We start from the raw sequence: 22,221 nt of genomic DNA on the forward strand, positions 1-22,221 counted from the left end.
GGATAGAGAGAAAGACTAGGATAGAGAGAGTGGGATAAACTGGCAGAGAGAAAGATATTGGGATAAAGGGATCAGGATACACAGGAATAGAGAGAATAAATTGGGATAGAGAGAGATACACTGGGATAGAGAGAAAGAGTGGGATAGAGAGACTGGGATACACTAGGATAGAGAGACTGGGATAAATTTGGATTGAGAGAGAGAGAGACCGGGATAAACTTGGATAGCGAGAGACAGAGACTGGGATAAGCTTGGATGTATATATAGAGAGAGAGACCGGGATAAACTTGAATTTATAAAGAGAGAGACGGGGTAAACTTGGATTTATAAAGAGAAAGACCAGGATAAACTAGTATAGAAAGAGATTGGGATAGAGAGAGACCGGGATAAATTGGGATCGTGTGAGAGGGAGACCCAGATAAACTAGGAGCGGCAGAGTGAATCTGAGGCACAGAAGATGATTCCTCCAATAGACTCATTGTTGAAATATGACCATCCACTGCTTGTCAGCAGGAATACGGAGAAAAAATCTGCCAAGGTGAGGGTTCTGTGCGATTTTAACCTGTAATCCATCCCGTAGCTGTGCTCATGTACAGCTTCTCCTCTTTGCTTTCTGCCAATTACTCATATAAGCTTGGTTTGTATGGAGTTCATTGATCTCAGTGAGCCCATACAATTGAGTTCCATGCTCCTACTCAAAGCCACCATCAACCTTCAAACCCTCCACCTCTCAAACGGTTATCTCATTCCCAAACTCATTTTTATCTAAAATTCTGCAATGTTGGCATCTCTTAATTCTATGCACACCTCCCCTCACTCAAATCCAGTTTATATCATACAAAATAGAAGTAGAAGAAGACCTCTTGGCTCCCCGAGCCTAGTGCGTCATTCAGTAAGATCATGGCTGATCTGTTTGTGTTTCAAATTTCCCAGCTACCTCCGATAAACTTTGATTTCCTTGCATAACAAGAATCTACCTACCTCTACCTTGTTATTCAGTGACCCTGCTTCCACCTCCTCCTGAGGAAGGGAATTCCAAAGTTGCACAACCCCAGAGAAAATAAATCTCCTAGTCTTTGTCCTAAAAGGACCACCCCAAATTTTAACAATGCCCTCTAATTCTGGACTCACCCACAAGAGGAAACATCTTTTCCACATCTACCCCGCCAAGGCCATTCAGGATCTTATATATTTCAAGTCACTCCTCTCCCTTTTGAACTCCAATGGAAACAAGCCTGTCCACATAAGACAACCTGCTCATTCCAAGTATCAATCCAATGAACTTCCTCTGAATCATCTCCTATTCTCAATGTTGCACTTGAGAATATAAGAAAGTGGAGTCACAGCAATTGCATTGGTTGCAGTCAACAAGATGGCTTTATTAAGAAGTTGTTCATTATACAAAAGCTACGGCCAGACTGACTAAAGGTGAAGAAGCAGCCAATGATATCATAAACTTAACATATGACTAGACTCTTAAATCGGCAGCACAAACATCTACCCAAATTTATAACACCTCCAATGCCGTTACATATTCTATCCTCAAGATAACCTGCTCATTCCAGATATCAATCTAGAAAACTGAGAAACTGGGTAAATCTAGAAAACCGCCTCTGTACTACCTCCAATGTACTATACGAGATTTGAGATGCAGTCTCACCAATGTCCTCTATAACTGAAGCATATGTCCTTACTTTCACGTTCAATTCCTCTAGTAATAAAAGATAGCTTCCGATAAATAGCCTTCTTAATTACATGCTGGACTTGCATATTAACTTTTTGTGACTTGTGAACGAAACTTCTAGATCTTTCTGCACCTCAAGGGGCGACACAGTGCTTAGCACTGCTGCCTGACAGCGCCAGGGACCTGGGTTTGATTCCCGACTTGGGTCACTGTACATGCAGATTATCCCTGTGTCTGCATGGATTTCCCCCGGAGGCTCTGGTTTCCTCCCAAATTCCAAAGAACGTGCTGGTAAATTGCATTGGCCATGCTAAATTCTCCCTCATGTAACCAAGTCGCCACAGTGTGGTGACTAGGGGATTTTCACAGTAACTTCATTGCAGTGTTAATGTAAACTTATTTGTGACATTAATTTTGCAGTTGTTCTCCATTTAAGTAATACTCTGCTTTACTGTTCTTCCTGTTAAAGTGAACAAATTCATATTTTCCCACATTATACCTAGTCTGCCAGATTTTTGCCCACTCACTGAACCTATCTATATGCATCTGCAACCTCTCTATATGCATCTGCAACCTCTCTATGTCTTCTTCACAACGTACTTTCCTACCTATCTTTGTGTCATCTGCAAGTTTAGCTATCATGCCTTCACTCTCCTCATCTAAGTTGTTGATGTAAATTGCAAAATGTAGATGCCCCTGCACCGACCCCACTTGACCCATTCTTTTAATTAGACACACACCCTTTTACACATACTCTATTTTATTTTACCAGCCAGTCTTCTATCCTGGCTCAAATATGTTACCCCAACACCTTGAGATTCTATTTTCCATAATAACTTTGATGTGGCACCTCATCAAATACTTTCTGGAAATCAAAGTACAATATGTGTATAGGATCCCTAATCCATAGTAAATGTTACTCCTTCAAAGAACTCCAATGAATTGATCAAACATGACTTCCTTTTTATAAAATCATGCTGACTGACGTGCCCAGTTATAATGATCAATTCTCATACCTCCCCGATGGACATCAAGCTAATTTCCTGTTTTTCGCCTGCCTCCCTTCTTGAATAGAGGGGTTATATTTGCTACTTTCCAGTCTAATGAAATCTTCTCTTGGGAATTTTGGAAAATTAACACCAACGAGTCTACAATGTCATTAGCCACCTCTTTTAATATGAAGTTAATCTGGACCTGGAGATTTGTTAACCCGCAGCTCCATTAATTTGCTCAGTGCTACTTCCCTAGTGATTGCAATTTCACCTCCTGATTTACAAATATTGCTGTTATGTTCATTGTATCCTCTGTAGTGAAGACAGAAACAAAATATTTGTTAATTTCACCCACCATTTCCTTATTGTCTACTATTAAGTCTCCATTGACCCTCTCTAAAGGATCAACAGTCACTTTACTTACTCTTCTTTTTTAAATATCTGTAGAATCACTTGCTATCTGTCTTTACATTTCTAGCCATCTTTGTCTCATATTCATTTTCTTTCATTTGATTAACTTTTAGTCATTTTTTGCCGTTCTTTATATTCTGACCTGCCACACACCTTTGCACAGTTATATGCTTTTTCCTTAAATTTGATCGTTTCCCTAACTTCTTTAGTTAACCATAGATCCTCCTTTCAAATTTTTCTTTATATTAGGAATATACTTATTCTGAATATTCTAAAATATCCCCTGAAATGTCCTCCACTGTTTCTCTATTGAACTATCCCCGAACCTAGTATCCCTGCTCACTTCAGCTAGCTCAGCTTTAATGCCCACATAGCTGTCCTTAAAACTAGTCTTTGATTCGCTCACCCCCCCTTCCAAACCAGATGTAAAATTCAGTTGTACTTGCTGCTACCTCGGGGTGTCTTTCCTTGGAGGTCATTAATTAATCCTGTCATATTACACAATACCAAAGTCTAATGTAATCTGCTGACTGGTTGGTTCCAGAACGTGCTGTTCTAAGAAATTATCTTGAAATCATTCTATGAACTCCTCGTCCAGGTTACTACTGCCAATCTTGTTTATATGTAGATTAAAGTCATCCTTTTATCACAAAACACCCAATATTTCTTTGTGCACATTTTGTCCAGATTGTGGTTACTATTAGGGCCACTCCCACTACTGACTTAATTCCCCTACTATCCCTCATTTTCATCCAAATCAGTTTACATCCTGATCTTCTGAACCAAGTTTTCTCTAACTACTTCCCAAATGCCACATTTAACTAATAGTGCTCCCCTTCCCCAAATGTACCTAGCTTCTTATTCTTCATGATTGTCATATACCGCTCAAAATTCAATAGCCAGAGATGGAGGAAATCTTGAAAGCTGAACAAGCTGGCTTTCGGCAACGATGAAACACTTGTGACCAGGTCCTTGCCCTGATGACCTTTGCTGAAAATAAACTCAAAACAGGTGCCGTCTTTCTTCATCTCATTGCAGCATATAACACAGTCTGACACATAGTCTCCTTGTCAAAATTTCAGAAATCTTCTCTTCTTAGGTTATTGATGCCATTAAACTATTATTCCAAGATGAATGGTTCAGGGCGCATGTGGATGAGTCATAGAGTCATAGATGAGCCATAGAGGTTTATAGCATGGAAACAGGCTCTTCAGCCCAACTTGTTCATCCCGCCTAGTTTTTACCACAAAACTAGTCCCAATTGCCCGCATTTAGCTCATAACCCTCTATACCCATCTTGCCCATGCAACTGTTTAAATGTTTTTTAAAAAACAAAATTGTACCTGCTTCTACTACTGCCTCTGGCAGCTTGTTTCAGACACTCACCACCCTCTGAGTGAAAAATTGCTGCTCTGGACCCTTTTGCATCTCTCCCCTCTCACCTTAAACCTATGTCCTGTAGTTTTAGACTCCCCTACTTTTGGGAAAAGATATTGACTATCTACCTGATCTATGCCCCTCATTATTTTATAGATCTCTATAAGATCTCTATAAGATCATCCCTAAAGCTCCTACGTTCCAGGGGAAAAATGTCCTGGTCTATCCAGCCTCCCCTTACAACTCAATCCATCAAGTCTTGGTAGCATTCTAATAAATCTTTTCTGCACTCTTTCTGGTTTAATAATATCCTTTCTATAGTACTTTGACCAGAACTGTACACAGTATTCCAAGTGTGGCCTTACTAATATCTTGTACAACTTCAATAAGACATCCCAAATTCTATATTCAGTGTTCTGACCAATAAAACCAAGAATGCGGAATGCCTTCTTCACCACTCAGTCCACTTGTGACTCCACTTTCGAGGACTCCACTTATGAACCTGTACTCCTAGACCCCTTTTTTCTATAGCTGTCCCCAATTACCTACTGCAAGAACATAGAACAGTACAGCACAGTATAGTCCCTTCGGCCCTCAATGTTGTGACTGAGTACCCGGGATCGATCTACCAAAATACATCACCCACATTTATCTAAATTAAACTCCATCTGCCAATCATCGGCTCACTGGCCCAATTGATCAAAATCCCATTGCAATCTTAGATAACCTTTACTGTCCACTATGCCACCAATCTTGGTGCCATCTGCAAACTTACTAACCATGCCTCCTAAATTCTCATCCAAATCATTAATATAAATGACAAATAACAGTGGACCCAACACTAATCCCTGAGGCACACCACTGGTCACTGGCGTCCAGTTTGAAAAACAACCCTTGACAGCCCCCCTTTATCTTCTGTCGTCAAGCCAGTTTTGTATCCAGTTGGCTACCTCACCCTGAATCCTATGAGATTTAACCTAGTGCAAAAACCTACCATGCAGTACTTTGTCAAAGGCCTTGCTAAAGTCCTGCTAAAGTAGATAACATCATAGAGTCATAGAGGTTTACAGCATGGAAATAGGCCCTTCAGCCCAACTTGTCTATGCTGCTCTTTTTTTTAAAACCCCTAAGATAATTTCAATTGCCCGCCTTTGGCCCATATCCCTCTATACCCATCTTACCCATGTAACTGTCTAAATGCTTTTTAAAAGACAAAATTGTACCTGACTCTACTACCATCTCTGGCAGCTTGTTCCAGACACTTACCACCCTTTATGTGAAAAAATTGCCCCTCTCTCCCCTCTCACCTTAAACCTATGCCCTCTAGTTTTGGACTCCCTTACCTTTAGGAAAAGATATTGACTATCTAGCTGATCTGTGCCTCTCATTATTTTATAGACCTCTATAAGATCACCCCTCGGCCTTCTACACTTCAGAGAAACAAGTCCCAGTTATACAGCCTCTCCTTATAACTCAAACCATCAAATCCTGAAACCATCCTATTAAATCTTTTCTGCACTCTTTCTAGTTTAATAGTATCCTTTCTATAATGGGGTGACCAGAACTGTACACAGTATTCCAAGTGTGGCCTTACCAATGTCTTGTACAACTTCAACAAGATGTCCCAACTCTTGTATTCAATGTTCTGAATGATGTGAGAAGCGCTAGGAACCCGGGTTCGATTTCCGGCTTGGGTCACTGTACGGAGTCTGTATGTTCTCCCCTTATCTGCATGGGTTTCCTCCAGGTGCTCCAGTTTCCTCCCATAAACTGAAGATGTGCAGGTTGGGGGACTGGCCACACTAAATTGCCCTTTAGTGTCCAAAGCTGTGCAGGTTAGTTGGATTGCCCATGGTAAATTGCCCCTTAGTGTCATGGGGATTAGAAGGGTAAAAGGGGGGGGCCCAGGTGGGATGGGCCGAATGGCATCCTCCTGCACTAGGGATTCTATGAATCCAATGCACTTCTGTTCTAGCCCCAACCCTTTCCAATCTGTACGTCAACAATCTGCTTCCAACCCCGACTCGAGAGTTCACCTATACTGACGATATCTGCTGTGCCTCTTGGGCACGGACATTCTCTGAACCAGAGACAACACTAAGCAACAATGTTGCAAAGCTGGCCAACCATTGCCAGACATGGTGTCTTCACTTAGCAGCAACAAAACATTCTCAAGTATATTCCACCTCCACAATGCCAGCGCCAAGAGGGAACTCAAGGAATGGGATTTTCCAGCCACACTCACCCCAAAACAGAAAATCCTGCCCAGGGTCCACAAACCTTTCCATGGTTCATCCAATTCCCATGACGGGCGGGTGGGAAAATTCCCGTCAAGATCTCTTTAATGACAAAAGACTGAATCCCAAACAATAAACATCCTGTTTATCTTGGTGATACCCCTGTCCAAACACTGACATACAAAAAACATCTGAGCACAACAGCAGCAAAGATCAAAACACAAAACAACTGTCTCAGCAAACCTGCTGTCTCTCCATGGGGTGCACATCTTAAAGACCTCAGCCCCTGGCGTGGTCTATTCAACTGCAATGTACTGGGCACCAACGCGGTACAACTCATCCCACACCAGCCTTGCAAATACTCAACACAACAATGCACATCATCTTGGCTACTGTCCGATCAACTCCCCTGTCGCAAATCTGAGCAACATCCTGTCCCCTCACATAAAAAGGGAGATTGTAACAAGAGAACTCCTGTAGAAGGTTTATGTCAACCCTAGTCTGTCACTACACAAGGACCTTACCAATCCACCTGCTACTTCCCTTCCATCACACCAGTCTGTATCTTTAAGTCCACCATGCCAGGTAATAACAGCAGAGGCCTTATGGCAGCAGAATTGGAACCGACATGTCACCATTAAAAATTATTTCCTCATCATAAATCCCATAGCCTGCTCACCAACCCAGCTTCAATTTACCACACCAACATTGGGCACTTTGCAACCGTATCTGCCTTCACCAAGGCCTTTTTGCAGTAAATGGACTCAAGTGGGGCCTTGCAGGGCACCCAGACGGCAGCTGTGGTGCACCCCAGTCAATAACTCACATCGTTAAAGACTGCCCCTTGACAAAATTCAATGGAGGGCTCAGAAAGCTCCATTTAGCCACAACGGAAGCTATTGCATGACTTGGTGATTACTTACATGCTAAAAAGAATCCTTACAGTGCAGAAGGAGGCCATTTGGCCCATCAGGACTGCATTGACTCTCTGACTGAGTACCTTTCCCAGGCCCTTTTCCCCCACACTATCCCTGTAACCCCACACACTTGCCATCGTTAATCCATGTAACCTACACATTTTGGGACACTAAGGGGCAATTTAGCATAGCCAATCCACCTAATCTGCACATTTTTGGATTGTGCGAGGAAACTGAAGCACCCAGAGGATACCCACGCAGACACAGGAGAATGTGAAAACTCCACACAGTTACCCAAGGCTGGAATTGAACCAGGTTCCCTGGCATTGTGAGGCAGCAGTGCTAAACACTCCTGAAAGTGTTGGCCTAGCCAGCGATACCCAAATCCTGGAAATGAATTAAAAATAAAATCTTTTCTGACTTGTGCCCTCCTTCACACTATGTCTTATGTGGCAGTATGCTCTTGTTTTCCTATCTGCCCCAGTTCACCGAGTATACATCCTGCAATGGCTGCTGCTCACGTACCTGCACAGTACATCATTGACTCCTTCCTATTCCTCAGCAAGAGCATAGAATTGGCTTTTATATCATTGATGATAGCCCACATTATCTCCTCTCCATTTGGTTCCATAATCATTACAGTGCTGATCAGCTAATTGGGCTGACATCAACTTCCTGATGAGACAGGATCTTCTGTTGCTTGTTAATGGTCAGACCAAAAGTATCTTGTTCAGAAAGTGATGTATTGTTGTGTCCTTGCGAACGAGGCAGTCATCCACTTGCTGGACAAATGGACAGCAGATTGATGTTGAAAACCTGGAATGATGCTGTGATGTAGAAACAAAGAGCCATTGTTACCTTCACAGCCACAGATGGTGCTGTGTCTGCTTGGTTCCAATTCTTGCCACAACTGGTGACATTAAACAATGACAACCTCCTTACATACTGTCTGTGGGAATACAACATCTTAAACTTAGTTCTCTCTTGACTCTTTCACCGTCCTCTTTGATCCACCACATATTTTTACTGTCATACCCACTTCTGTGCTGCTGTGGTTGCCTCATTGCTAATCCCAGCAGCATTGCCATCACTTCTTAGCCTCCTGCAGTGATCATAGAACATTACAGCACAATATAGGCCCTTCCGCCCTCGATGTGAAACCAATCTAAAGCCTATCTAACCTATACTATTCCAATATCATCTATATGTTTTTCCAATATCATCTATATGTTTATCTAATGACCATTTAAATGCCCTTAATGTGAAAGAGTGCCCTGCAGTCAAAGGTCAGCAGACCAACTGCCCTGTTCTGTAAAATACATCAAAAGCAACCAAAAATGGCCTCAAAAATCCCCAGCATCTGAAATAGCTTCTCCAGACACTTATTGAATAGAGATGGGGACCCTGCTAAATAGTGCTATTTGAACCAACTTCCTAAAACTTGGCATCATTTTTTTGGGAACTACTGGAAAGTCCCAGCCATCAATATCTTGAAGGGGAGGACCCCTATTAATATATTTTAATAAGCCCACCATTCCTGGCAATCAGTTAAGGATCCTACCAATATAAAGGCAGCTATATTTTGTGTGAACTTCAGGAATGGGGCATACAGCTGAAAATATTGCGCATCCAACACTGAATTCACATTCTATTTTTTGGCAGGATGCAAAGGAATTTCTGTTTCATCTCTTCCAAAAGTTCAGCATTGTCTCTTACTGGTTAAGATGAAGTGTTCAACTCTTGGTTGGTGTTGAATCTTCAAACTTCTGCTCACAGCTATGGGTCCTACAAAGACAGCTGAACTAAGACAACAGATGCATTTTCATTGCCTAGATTGCGTTGTGTTGGACAGTTTGTTTTTGTCAGTCCAATCCTAAGAAATATTTTACCTTAGCATTTTTAGTTTTTTCTGTTGTATCAGTTGAGAAATGAAATGTGGGACAGAAGCAATTAAAGTATGCAGGAGTATGTACAGAGAGGCAGTATTTTGTAATGTGCTGTAAAATGTCACTAAAAATCAATAATGGATTAATTCTCCACTTGGCTTTTTGGTCAAGCGTCACACAGTGACCCCCTCAGCTCAGAACTGCACACTTTGGAAAGTAAAGAGCCCAATTTGTTTTTGTTTAATTTTGAAAGCAATATTTCTGGTTCACAAAAGAATCAGGGATTTGTATCTGCTGAAGATTCTGGTACATGGTGGATCAGTGTTGCACAAGAATCCAATTTGCCTTTTCATCTGTTGCAGGCTCGGCCCTTCAAAGTGACTTCCCAGCAGCCTACGTCTACATCACCAATTCCAAATCCACCAAGAGCCAAACCAGTTACTTTAGATGGCACCAAGCAAACTGAGGAGATTTTAAATGCAATTTTGCCCCCCAGGTATTAGTGCCAATTTTGTATTTATGACCTCTTACTATGTTAAGGTGCTAGTTGTTGCTGGTTGAGGGAGCTTATTGACTAAGATAACAAACTCTTCAAAAACTGCCATTGCAACTTTTACATTTACATAAACAGGCAGACAAAGCCTTGGTTTAATGTCATGTCATGTGTGTTCTGCCTGAGGGCAGGTCCTTGCCTCGTTGTCTGCTGACGTTCAGCTTGAGCTATTTTCTTGGCAGTTTTTTTTTGTGAGTGATGGTTGACATTGTCCTGCCCCTGAGAGCGAAAGGCAATACTCTAAGTCTACCTCAGCTGGAACATGAATTGAACCTGGGCTTAATGCTTTATCCAAAGGTTGCACCTCAAACAATTCAGCAAGTCTCACTCACTACTGCATTGAATTGTCAATCCACATTACGTGTTCAGTGTCGGGAGTGAACTTGAACCCACATCCTTTCAATTCAAAGGATAGAATGATAGCAACTAGGCTAAGGTGATCCCTACAGCCACCCAGATGAGAACAGCTAACACTGCACAGCCCAGTGACTGAACCATGTACATTCCAGTCCATCTGGCTCAGTTACAACTGAGGCTTTGGGGAGCAAATTTTAAAAAAAGGAAAATTCACTCGCTAAGTAACAACATTAAATCACTGAATATTTCTGATTCAAATAACGTGAGTACCAGGGATGCACTCAGTTTATAATTCCCAACAGCTACATCAGAATACATGATTCCAGACAACAGGCAGCGTCAGCATCCAAAGAATAATCGGATTTTAAAATGTGGCTATGCAAGTGACCTGTGAACAAGTGCTTATAATGCTGAACTGATCCCATCAGTTAAAATGAACAGAACAAGGCATTTTAATTTCCTGAAGAGTCTATCCACTATCAGTCCCAACAGATCTACGCAACTAAACTTTCATAGAATCCGTACAGTGCAGAAGGAGGCCATTTGGCTCATCAAACCAGCACCGACAACAATTCCACCCAGGCCCTATCTCCCTATTTACCCTGCTAATACCCCGACACTAAGGTGCAATTTAGCATGCCAATCAACCTAACCTGCATATCTTTGGACTGTGGGAGAAAACCAGAGCATCTGGAGGAAACCCATGCAGACATTGGGGCAACCTTGCAAACTCCACATAGAGAGTTACCGAGGCTGGAATTGAACCCGGGTCCCTGGCGCTGTGAGGCACAGTACAACACCAGGTTAAAGTCCAACAGGTTTAGGGCATGATAGAGGGAGTATTATTGGGCATTTATTCTACACTATACCAAATAGATATTGGATGTGTTCAAAATATTCAAAATCCATAACTAAAAAGCCTCGTCTTGAAGGCACAAAACTTTGAAAACCTGTTGGACTTTAACCTGGTGTTGTGAGACTTCTTACAATGCTTGCCGCAGTCTAATGGCGGCATTTCTACATCATGGCTGTGAGGCAGAAGTGTTAATCACTGTGCCATGGTGCTTTCATCTAGCTTGTAGCTAGATGAGAATTCACAAACATTTTAAATAGTTCAGTTGTACCCATACATACCATTCGTTCCAGAATAGTCTGACTGGGACATTAGAACAAAGTGGAGCAAACTTGTCGCTGATTCAGTGGCAGAAAAATCAGCTTGTATACTTTAAATGACCAGTTCAAAATGATTTACTTTTTTTTTTCTCGGCACTTCTGTGATGCCATGATGTGTCTACATTCACCCTTAACCCTGCCAGGAATTCTACATCTTAGTTTCTATTCATAATCAGTGTAAAGGTCATCAGTCTGTGACTTTGGGCAGGTTTTTCTCCAGGGGTGTGAAAGAGAGATCAGGATAGTGTACAGGTTCCCAACTCACTCCCTGGGGTAGAGAGGGAACACAGTCAGTCACTGTGATTTTTGATGGGTACCCCCTCAGTTGGCATAGTGACAGGCTCTCCATCCAATTAAGGACACCAAGTGGGTTCTCAAAGCTGGAGAGAGAGCCTTCCAGTTTAAAATGAACGGCAGGCTGCATTACAGGGTAAGTAAGGACCAGGGCACTTCAAGGTGGAGGCACCAACTCTCCAATTTTGTTTGTGAATTTAAAAGTGGACCTTGTAGCTAGGCCACCATTGAGAGGGAGCCCTTCTACAGGGCAGCCTTCTACCTGGAGCGTTGCCTTCCTACAGGTCGCCCCTAGACACCAAAACGGGCCCCTGACACCTCTGGGAACTTAGAGACTGCCTGGAAAATTCCAGTGGGCCTTCTTAATCCTGCCTCTGCAAAAATGGCCCAGAGCTGGGATAAAGCCATGGAACTGATATGCCAGCTAACAGGGTTATTTTTTAGCTCTGGCCTGTCTTCATTCACAGCCCCAACAAGGGCTTAAAATCCTTTCTGTTAACTTGGTTTCTCTGTCCACAGATGCTGCCTTACTGGCCAACTATTTTCAGCATTTTCTGCTTTTGTTTCAAACTGACATTCCAGGCTTTGTATAGGTGATTTTTATCAAATAGGATGAATTTTCTCCATAGAGTTTTATGAATGTAAACCCAGTCATCTATGGTAAAAGCCAGAGAATCCAACTGTTCACAATCTGTTACTGGATTAGCATTCTCATTCAAGATAAAACAAGGATGGCTGACTGACTCACAAATGCTCTTCTGAGATGGAGATATTGTTAGGGCAGGATAGAGAGGGCTTTACTGATATTTATTCTACACTACGCCAATAGATAGAGGGTGTTCAAAAATATTCAGAATTCACAAAGAGCCTTGTCTTGAAGGCACAAAACTTTGAACATATACTGTCGATGGACAGTGAGGGAAAAAATGCTAAGCTGATACACAATTTGCAAAAGACTATTGCACAGTTCAATCTCATTAGTGCTTATAACCCTGAGCCAATTTACACTGTGTTGCAGAGAATGGACGGAGAACTCGCAGCTGTGGATTCAGCAGGTATCCAGTACGCCCTGTACTCGGATTGATGTTGTCCATCTGCAGGAACAACTAGATCTCAAGCTGCAGCAGCGGCAAGCTCGAGAGACTGGAATTTGTCCAGTCCGCAGGGAGTTGTACTCGCAGTGTTTTGGTAAGTCCCTTCAGGGTCATTTATCTTTTGTTATATAGATAAACACATAAAAATTAAGAACAAATCTTCAGAGAAATTCATTAATCTGGCTTCTGTTGCAAAACCTCTCATCTTCAGAATCCCTTCCTGACTCCCACAAAAATACTAAAACCTAACATATATACTGCACACATCTGGCAATGGGTACAGAAGCAAAATGTCCACACACTTTTAAAACAGTGTGTTCTCAATTGGCAGGGGATAGCAGTAAATGCTAAGATAAACCAAATGTCAAAATCAGGTCACTAGATTACCTGTCAATTTTAACAGCTGTTTGTGTGTATCTGAATTAACATTGATTTGTGACTTGGGCACAAAGTGGGGCTTCTGTACACCTGCACCAATTTAATACTTATCACTGGAGGGATTTACAGTAGTTAAAGGAGGTCTTTTTGTGTCCACAGATCCAACATCAGTATTTCCACTGTGATTTCTGAAGCAACTACCCTATTTTCTTTCTTCCAAATTTCTCTTGGAAAGCCACTTGCATGTTTCCTGTGTACTGATAACCCTCCCATAGATCATGTGTGGATGCTGACAGCAATCAAACTATTCAACTTTATGAGGCATCACAAATAAACGCAAACTCATTTCTTAAAGTGGAAAATTACTGTACTAAATGGTCACATTATGTTAAATGCAGTAAAATGCGCCATACCCTTAAATAATGTCCTTAATTTATTAACTGGAATTAATCGAGGGTTGAGAATTGGTGCTTTTTGTGATGCAACATCATGAAGTTCTGCTGCTGAGACACATGAGCTATATAATAGATACCTTTTTTCTGAATTTGTTTTGAACTGTCTTTCACAGATGAACTGATTAGACAGGTGACCATAAACTGCGCCGAGCGTGGCTTACTGTTGTTGCGAGTCCGCGACGAGATCCGTATGACCATTTCTGCCTATCAGACCCTGTATGAAAGCAGCGTAGCTTTTGGGATGAGGAAAGCTTTGCAAGCTGAAGAGGGCAAAACTGACATGGAGAAGAAGGTAAACATCTGTTGGTTAAAATTGTAATTCAGTAGCCTACGTGAGTAGATTCATAATTTTAAAGAAAGTCTGATTTTTAATTGCTCATCATTATTACTATACTACTGTTTACTGGGGAGTTATTAACTGTACGTAGGGGAGCAGCATTACCGACTGAATACTTCTTGGTGGAAAACTAACGTTGTGTAGTAATCCAGTACGAACATTAATGTCTCAAAACCAAATAGAAAAATCAACAATGTGTACACAACTTAGCCAACCATCGTTAAAGATCTCTTTCTCATTAAGGGGAAAGCTAAAGTGTCAGTGTACAAAGTTTCTATTATATATTGCATGTATGTGATAGAACAGTAATTATGTTACTGAACTAATAACCAGAGGTCTGGCCTCATGACTGTAGAAACATGGGAAATAGGAGCAGGCTATTCAGCCCTTCGATCCTGCTCCACCATTCATTATGATCACAGCTGATCATCCCAACTCAATGGCTGTATCCCACTTTCCCCTATATCCTTTAATCCCCTTCGCCGCAAAGCTATATTTAATTCCTTCTTGAAACCATACAATGTTTTGACCTGCATTCTGTGACAGTGAATTCCACAGGCTTGCCGCTCTCTGGGTAAAGAAATTTTTCCTCATTTCAATCCTAAAAGGTTTACCTCACATCCTTAGACTATGACTCTTCGTTCTGGACACCCCACCATCAGGAACATCCTTCCTGCACCTATCTAAACCTGTTAGAGTTTTATAGCTTTGAGATCCCCCCTTATTCTTTTAAGCTCCAGTGAATATAATCCTAACTGATTCAATCTCTCCCCATACGTCAGTCCCGCCATCCCAGAAATCAGTCTGGTAAACTTTCTGTGCACTCCCTCCATAGCAAGAACATCCTTCCTCAGAGAAGACGACTAAAATTGCAGACAATATTCCACGTGTGGCCTCACTAAGGCCCTGTATAATTGCAGCAAGATATCCTGGTCCTTTTGCTATGAAGGCCAACATACCATTTGCCTTCTTTACTGCCTGCTGCACCTGCATGCTTACCTTCAGCAACTGGCATATGAGGACACCCAGATCTTATTGCACATACCCCTTTCCTAATTTATAGCCATTCAGATAATAATCTGCTTTCCTGTTTTTGCTAACATGGACGATCTTGCATTTATCCACATAATACTGCATCTGCCATGCATTTGTCCACTCGCTCAGCTTGTTCAAATCATACCAAAACGTCTCTGAATCCTCCTCACAGCTCATCCTCCCACCCAAATTTATGTCATCAGCAAACCTGGAGATACTATATTTAGTTTCCTCATCTAAATCATTAACATATATTGTAAATAGCTGGAATCCTAACACTGATCCCTGCAGTCACTGCCTGCCATTCGGATAATGACCTGTGTATTCCTGTCAGCCAACCAGTTTTCAATCCATTTCAGTACACTATCCCGAAACCCACGCACTTTAATTTTACATGCTCTTATGTGGGATTTTGTTGAAAGTTTTCTGAAAGTCCAAATAAACCGCATCCACTGACTCCCCCTCATCAAGTCCACTAGTTACATCTTCAAAGAGTTTCAGTGGATTTGTCAAGCATGATTTCCCTTTCATAAATCCATGCTGACTCTGTCCTACTCTACCACGTTTACCAAGAGCTCTGCTATACCTTTGATAATGGACTCCAGAATTTTCCTCACCACCAACATCAGGCTGACTGGTCTGTAATTCTCTGTTTTCTCTCTACTTCCCTTTTTAAATAGTAGGGTTACATTAACTACCCTCCAACCTGTAAGAACTGTTTGAGTCTATAGAACCTTGGAATATGATCACCAATACCTCCACTATTTCTAGGGTCACTGCCTTAAATACTCTGGGATATAGATTATTAGCCTTTGGGGATTTATCAACCTTCAATCCCATCAATTTTGGCAATACCATTTCTCAACTATTACTGATTTTCTTCAGTTCCTCCCTCTCACTAAATCCATTTCTGATGTGTATTTGTGTCCTCCTTTTGTGAGGACAGAACCAAAGCATGTATTTAGTTGGTCAGCTTTTTCTTTGTTCCCCATTAGAAATTTCCATTTTTGACTGTAAGGGGCCCAATCTTTTTTTCTTACCTATAGAAACTTTTACAGTCAGTTTTTACATTCCCTACAAGCTTACTCTTTTACTCTATTTCCCTTGATCCTCCACTACTGAACCAGATGGCCAAACAGATGGCCTGAGAATATCGCTACCACACTGGGCCAATGGCAGATGGTGAGAGAAGCAATATGTGGGAAAATCCTTCTTGACCTGTTCCTCACCTACCGATTAAAGTGTATCTCTACATGACAGCATTGGTGATTTTTTGAAGTGACAAAGTCAGTTCTGTTTTCACACGTAGGTCAAGCATGATTGTGTTGTGCAACACCAATACCTGGCTAAATGGGATAAATTCAGAACTGATCTGAGAGCTGAAAATAAGATGCTGTGGGCCATCAGCAGCTGCAGACTTGTATTTCACCACAACCTGTAACGTGATGGTCGGCTTTAGCCCTCAGTCTACTATTATCATCAAGCCTGGGACCCAGACCTGGTTTAGTTAACGTGTGAGAACGTGTCTGGTGTAGCACCAGGCATACCTAAGAGTTGCCAACCCAGTGAAGCTGCAATGCAGGACCTCTTGCCTTCTAAACAATAGAGGCAGTGTGCTATAATAGAGCTAAGTTACTCCACAACCAACGGATCAGATCAAAGCTCTGCAGGACTGACACATCCAGTTTTGAAGGGTGGTAAACAAATCAAAAACGACTTCAGTTCCATTCACAAGTCAGATAATGAAGCAGTCTGGAGCTTGCATACAGAAAGACCTGGACGATGTTAAGACTTGTGCTGATGTGGCAAGAAACACTTGTGCCTCACAAGTGTCAGGTAATGATCATCTCCAACAACAGAGAATCTAACTGGCCATCATGCATGTATCTATTCTAATTCCATTTTCCAGCACTTGGTCCATAGCCTTGTACGTTATGGCATTTTGAGTGCATATATAAATCCTTCTTAAGTGTTATGAACGTTCCTACCTCTACCACCTTTTCAGACAGAGAGTTCCAGATGCTCACGACCCTGTGTGTGAAAAAGCTTTTCTTTCAATCCCCTCTAAATTTCCTGCCCATTACCTTAAATCTATGCCCTCTGGAAATTTACCCTCTACCAAGGGAAACAGTTTCTTCCTGTCTATCCTATCTATGTCCTTCATAATTTTGTACACCTCAAACGGATCTCCCCTCAGCCTTCTCTGCTCTAAGGACAACACCCTCAGATTAATCAGTCTCTCTTCATAGCTGAAATGCTCCAGGCCATGCAACATCTTGGTGAATCTTCTCTGCATCTTTTCTTCTGCAATCACATCCTTCCTATAGTGGCAACCAGAACTGTGGCCTAATGAGCATTTGTACAACTTCATTGTAACCTCCTTGCTCATGTATTCTTTGCCTTGGCAATAAAGTCAAGCCACATGCCTTTCAACCAGCTTATCTACCTGCCTTTTTGCCTTCAGAGGCCAACGGACATGGACCTCAAATCCCCGCTGGTCCTCTGTACTTTCTCATGGCCTACTGTCATTATGTATTCCTTTGCCTTGTTAATGCAGCACCTCACACATTTCAGAGTTAAATTCCATTTGCCACTGCTCTGCTCACCTGACCAGCCTGTCTATATTGCCCTTTAAGCTAAGGCTTTCTTCCTTGCCATTTATCACACCACCAATTGAACTTCATTAAGTCTGGATAATAGTTTCTTTGCATGTATTTTTCATTGGCTAGATCATTGATTTGGAAGCAGAAAAGAAAGAACTGGAGCGACAGCTCAATGAGCAGAAAGCCAAGTGTGAAGCCATCGAGAAAAGGGAGAACGAAAGGCGGCAAGTGGATGAGAAGAAGCATGCAGAAGAAATACAATTTCTCAAACGAACTAATCAGCAGCTGAAGGTGAGTGAAGCAAGTTAAGCTGTGGCTGGCATTTTATAATTAAAACTGGTTAGACAAAATATCCACGGAATTCCACTGAACTGTTGTTTTTTGCCACTTTCATATCATATGTTATTAAGTTTTATTTGAGAAATAGAATTAGTGCATGTGGTAAAATCCTCATTTCATGCTACGTTAAAATGAATGAATTTTCTTGCTTTTGTTGAATGTCTTCATGAAGCATAAGGGTTGCATTTTCCCAATTTTGCGGTCACCCTTATAGTTGTTACTGTCCAGGATTCTCAACCCAGTTCCAGATCATAGAATCCCTACAGTGCAGGACAGCATTCAGCCCATTGAGTCTGCACCGACCACCCAGGTCCTATTCCCATAACCCCACATATTTACCCTGCTAATCCCTGACACTAGGATCACTTTAGCATGGCCGATCAACCTAACGCGCACATCTTTGGACTGTGGGAGGAAACCCACGCAGACACAGGGAGAACGTGCAAACTGTTCGACTACAAAATTGTAGTCGTTGTCAACATCTAAACAGATGACCCATCTTGACCTCCTCCTGAGGTCCCCATCATCACAAAGAACATTCTTAAGCGAATTCAATTTCCACCATGTGATATTAAGAAATGGCTGAAGGATACAGCAAAAACTATGGGTTCAACAACATCCCCACTGTAATACTTGCACTCCAGAACGAGTCAAGCCGTTCCAGTGGCATCTACTCTATAATGTGGAATATTGCCCAGGTATGTCCTGAACACCAAAGCAGGACAAATCCAATCTGGCCAATTACCACCCAATCTGTTCACATGCAAGCATCAGCAAAGTTATTGACAGTGCTATCAAGCAGCACTTACTCAACAAAAATCCACTGACTACTGGTCAGTTTAGACTCCATTAGACTCCAACACTTGCCTCCAATCCACATTAAAGCCTTTAGCACAGCCAATCCACAAAACCTGCACACTTTCAGAGTGTGGAAAGAAAGAATCTGGAGCACTCGGGGGAAACCCGTGCAGACATGGGGAGAACATGCAGACTCCACACAGTCACCCAAGGCAAGAATCAAACTCTGGCACTGTGAGGCACCATTGCTAACCACTGTGCGTGTTCCCTCCAAGTCATGCACCATCATGACTTAGAACTACAGGTATATCACTGCCGCTTCACTGTCAACTGGGTCAAAACCTGAAACTTCCTAACAGCATTGTGGGTGTACCTGCATCACAAAAACTGCAGGGATTCAAGAAGGTGGCTCACCACAACCTTCTCAAGGACAATTGGCATGTACATCTTAAAAATCAGTATATTTTAACTAATTGGGTATCACAACTTTAAAAGTTTCAGCCTAATTAAGGCCTATGTCCACATGAAATGGGGGGTTATCCACACACTTTATATACTGCTATTGCTGAATCTGCACTTCTGCTGTCAATGATTATTGCCCAGTTATAATAGCTTATGAATAACACTGTTTTAAAGAAGTATTAGATACTAAATTATTTTTTCTTGTCCTAGGCACAACTGGAAGGCATAATATCACCAAGGAAATGAAATCATTGCATTTTCTCTCCAATACAATATTTTAAGCATTCTATGTACTCACAATATTACTGTAATTTAAACAGTATACAGGTTACTACGCAGGCAAAGACTTCTGCCTATTGAATAGAATCTCAATTATCTAAAGGCTAGTCATAGAAATAGGGTTGAGACTCCCTGGATGCATAAATACAATGCAAGTACAAAGATAATTTATTTAGTAACTGTCACTGTTATAATCCTTTTTAATCCTCACACTCCTGTCATGGCCAGGGAATGGTATGTTCCCTGGTCTTGTCCACGTTGTATCTTTTTACACCAGATTTACCATAGCACTGCAACAAACACTAATACAATAACCATAAAACTATTCCTCTGCCATGAATAAATTTGTTACAGAAACAGCTCCAAAGCATTTCAAACCATTTCATTTAAAAATATTTCTGTTTTGAAATTGTGGTAATTAAGCTATTTCTGAAGTGTCCCATTGTCAATCTCAATAAAATCTTTCTTCAACAGGGGAAGCCTGTGTGTAATCAGATATTTTAAGAATTAAAAAAAACATCAATAAGAAGTATATCATTGTTTAAAGTTAGAGTTATTGACAGAGGTAGCAGTTAATTTATTTGATCTGTGAAATAACATGCTTTTCTCCTGCACCAAGAAGCTATCAGGTGTTATGTTCAGTGAACTTGTAGAGACTGCATGCGGCTGTAACAAGGGATCTCACATGGACAGTGTGCAGAAAAGTATCCACAAAAATGCCTAAAAACGCTCAAACTTCAGCTACTGATTGAATTACAAGAGATAAAATTACGCTTACAAAGAGTAAAAGTAAACAATTAGTCATCCCCTATTAGTTCTTTAGGCATTGAGGGATTGTTCTATACATTCTTTTATTTTCCTTTAACAACAATTCTTTGTTATATTTGTGTATTTTTGTTACTGGTTATTTTGTCAAATTCTAAATTGACATTTTAGTAATTGTGCTGTAAGTTTTAGACTTCTTCTACAAACAGCAATGTTTCTTGAAATAAATTGTTTTTAAGCTATTTATATTTGAAGTCATCTTTATTCATTAATTAGAATAAGTTCAATACAAATAATGTGTAGCAGCTTTTAGCGATATAAAAAATCTTTATGCCATTGGATTGGTGGCTTGCGGAGTAATACATAAATGGTATTATGAAGACCCAAAAGTGTCAGTTCTTAAAAAATGAAGATTAAAAACTTGGCATCAGTTTAAAATAAAGCAACCACAAAGCCATAAAAATCCAGCTGGTTCATTCATGATCTGTCTTCTACATCCAGTCCCTGTGCCTCATATGTGATTGGAGTTCCACGCTGTGTTTTAATCCTTAACCGTCTTTCCCAGTGACTCAGCGGGTCGCTTCTCAGCCTTTTGGCTAAGATCAAGTATAGTTTCGATATGCTGTTCTTGATTGAAGTCATTAGGTTACATTTTAGCTTCATTTGAAGCAATTTTTAAAAGCCACATCTCGGCCTTTTGGCTAAGATGCAAATGAGATCAAGCCTTGGAGAAGGTGCAATGCCTACTCCAATCAGCTTGGATCATGTAAATCAAGCCCAACACAGGAGCTGAGAGCCCTGTCGCGTCAGCTTGGATCAGGAAAGTCTCAACTTGTTGAGACTCTGACTGGACCTGATTTGATTGAATTGGTATAAAAACAAAAAAAAAATCACTGTGTTATCAGAGACATGGAGGGAAGAAAAAAAGTTAACTCACACGATCTGCACCAATAATCAGTTAACAACTATTACGATAGGGTGGCCACTGATGAATGTCAAGAATACCGGATACTAGGACAGCAGCGCCGTGGCTTGAGTGGCAAGACATCATCGCTGCCCCCTTCTGCAGAGATGACATCCTCACAAGTCTCCCATCCACAAATGTGTATGTAACCCTGGACTAAATAATAATGACCGTGCAAATGATGAAAAAAAAATGAACACATGCTGTGTCCTTATGACACAGAGGGGTGATTCTCTTCAGAGCAGTGCCATTTGCATTGTTAATGACTCCAAAATAAAAATATAGACAATAAGCTGCAGGACAGACTAGCTGAAAACATGCAATCCAGTATAAGACTAAAGGAATGGCCACCTAAGGACAAGAAGCATAGGAACACTACAGTGCAGAACATAGAACATAGAACATTACAGCGCGGAACAGGCCCTCCGGCCCACAATGTTGCGCCGACCAGTCTTATTTTTAAAAAAAAAATTGACCCACTAATCTAAACCAATCCCTTTTCGTCCATAAACCTATCCACCAATCTCTTAAACGCCCCCAAACTAGGCGCATTTACAACTGCAGCAGGCAGGGCATTCCAGTCCCTCACCACCCTCTGGGTAAAGAACCTGCCCCTGACATCCGTCCTATAACTACCCCCCCTTAATTTAAAGCCATGCCCCCTCGTGCTAGCTTTCTCCATCCGAGGAAACAGGCTATCACCATCCACCCGATCTAAACCTCTAATCATCTTATATGTTTCTATTAGATCCCCTCTTAGCCGCCTTCTTTCCAGAAGGAGGCCATTTGGATCATTAAGGCTGCACCAACAACAATCCCACCTGGGGCCAC

General features: G+C 41.4%; 1 protein-coding gene across 1 annotated transcript; it reads left to right on the top strand.

Annotated features, from left to right (window-relative positions):
* The first annotated feature begins 214 nt into the window (after nucleotides 1–214).
* Nucleotides 215–20,601, top strand: dnali1 (dynein, axonemal, light intermediate chain 1). The gene is made up of 6 exons (XM_080211317.1): nucleotides 215–538; nucleotides 9,867–10,000; nucleotides 12,900–13,069; nucleotides 13,922–14,100; nucleotides 17,910–18,074; nucleotides 19,593–20,601. The coding sequence occupies exons 1-6, from the start codon at nucleotides 458–460 to the stop codon at nucleotides 19,626–19,628; spliced, it is 765 nt and encodes a 254-aa protein (XP_080067443.1). The 5' UTR covers nucleotides 215–457; the 3' UTR covers nucleotides 19,629–20,601.
* The last annotated feature ends 1,620 nt before the right edge of the window (nucleotides 20,602–22,221 follow it).

The sequence above is a fragment of the Carcharhinus amblyrhynchos genome, chromosome 24 (assembly GCF_965287045.1).
Source record: "Carcharhinus amblyrhynchos chromosome 24, sCarAmb.v2.hapA, whole genome shotgun sequence".
Lineage (NCBI taxonomy): Eukaryota > Metazoa > Chordata > Chondrichthyes > Carcharhiniformes > Carcharhinidae > Carcharhinus > Carcharhinus amblyrhynchos.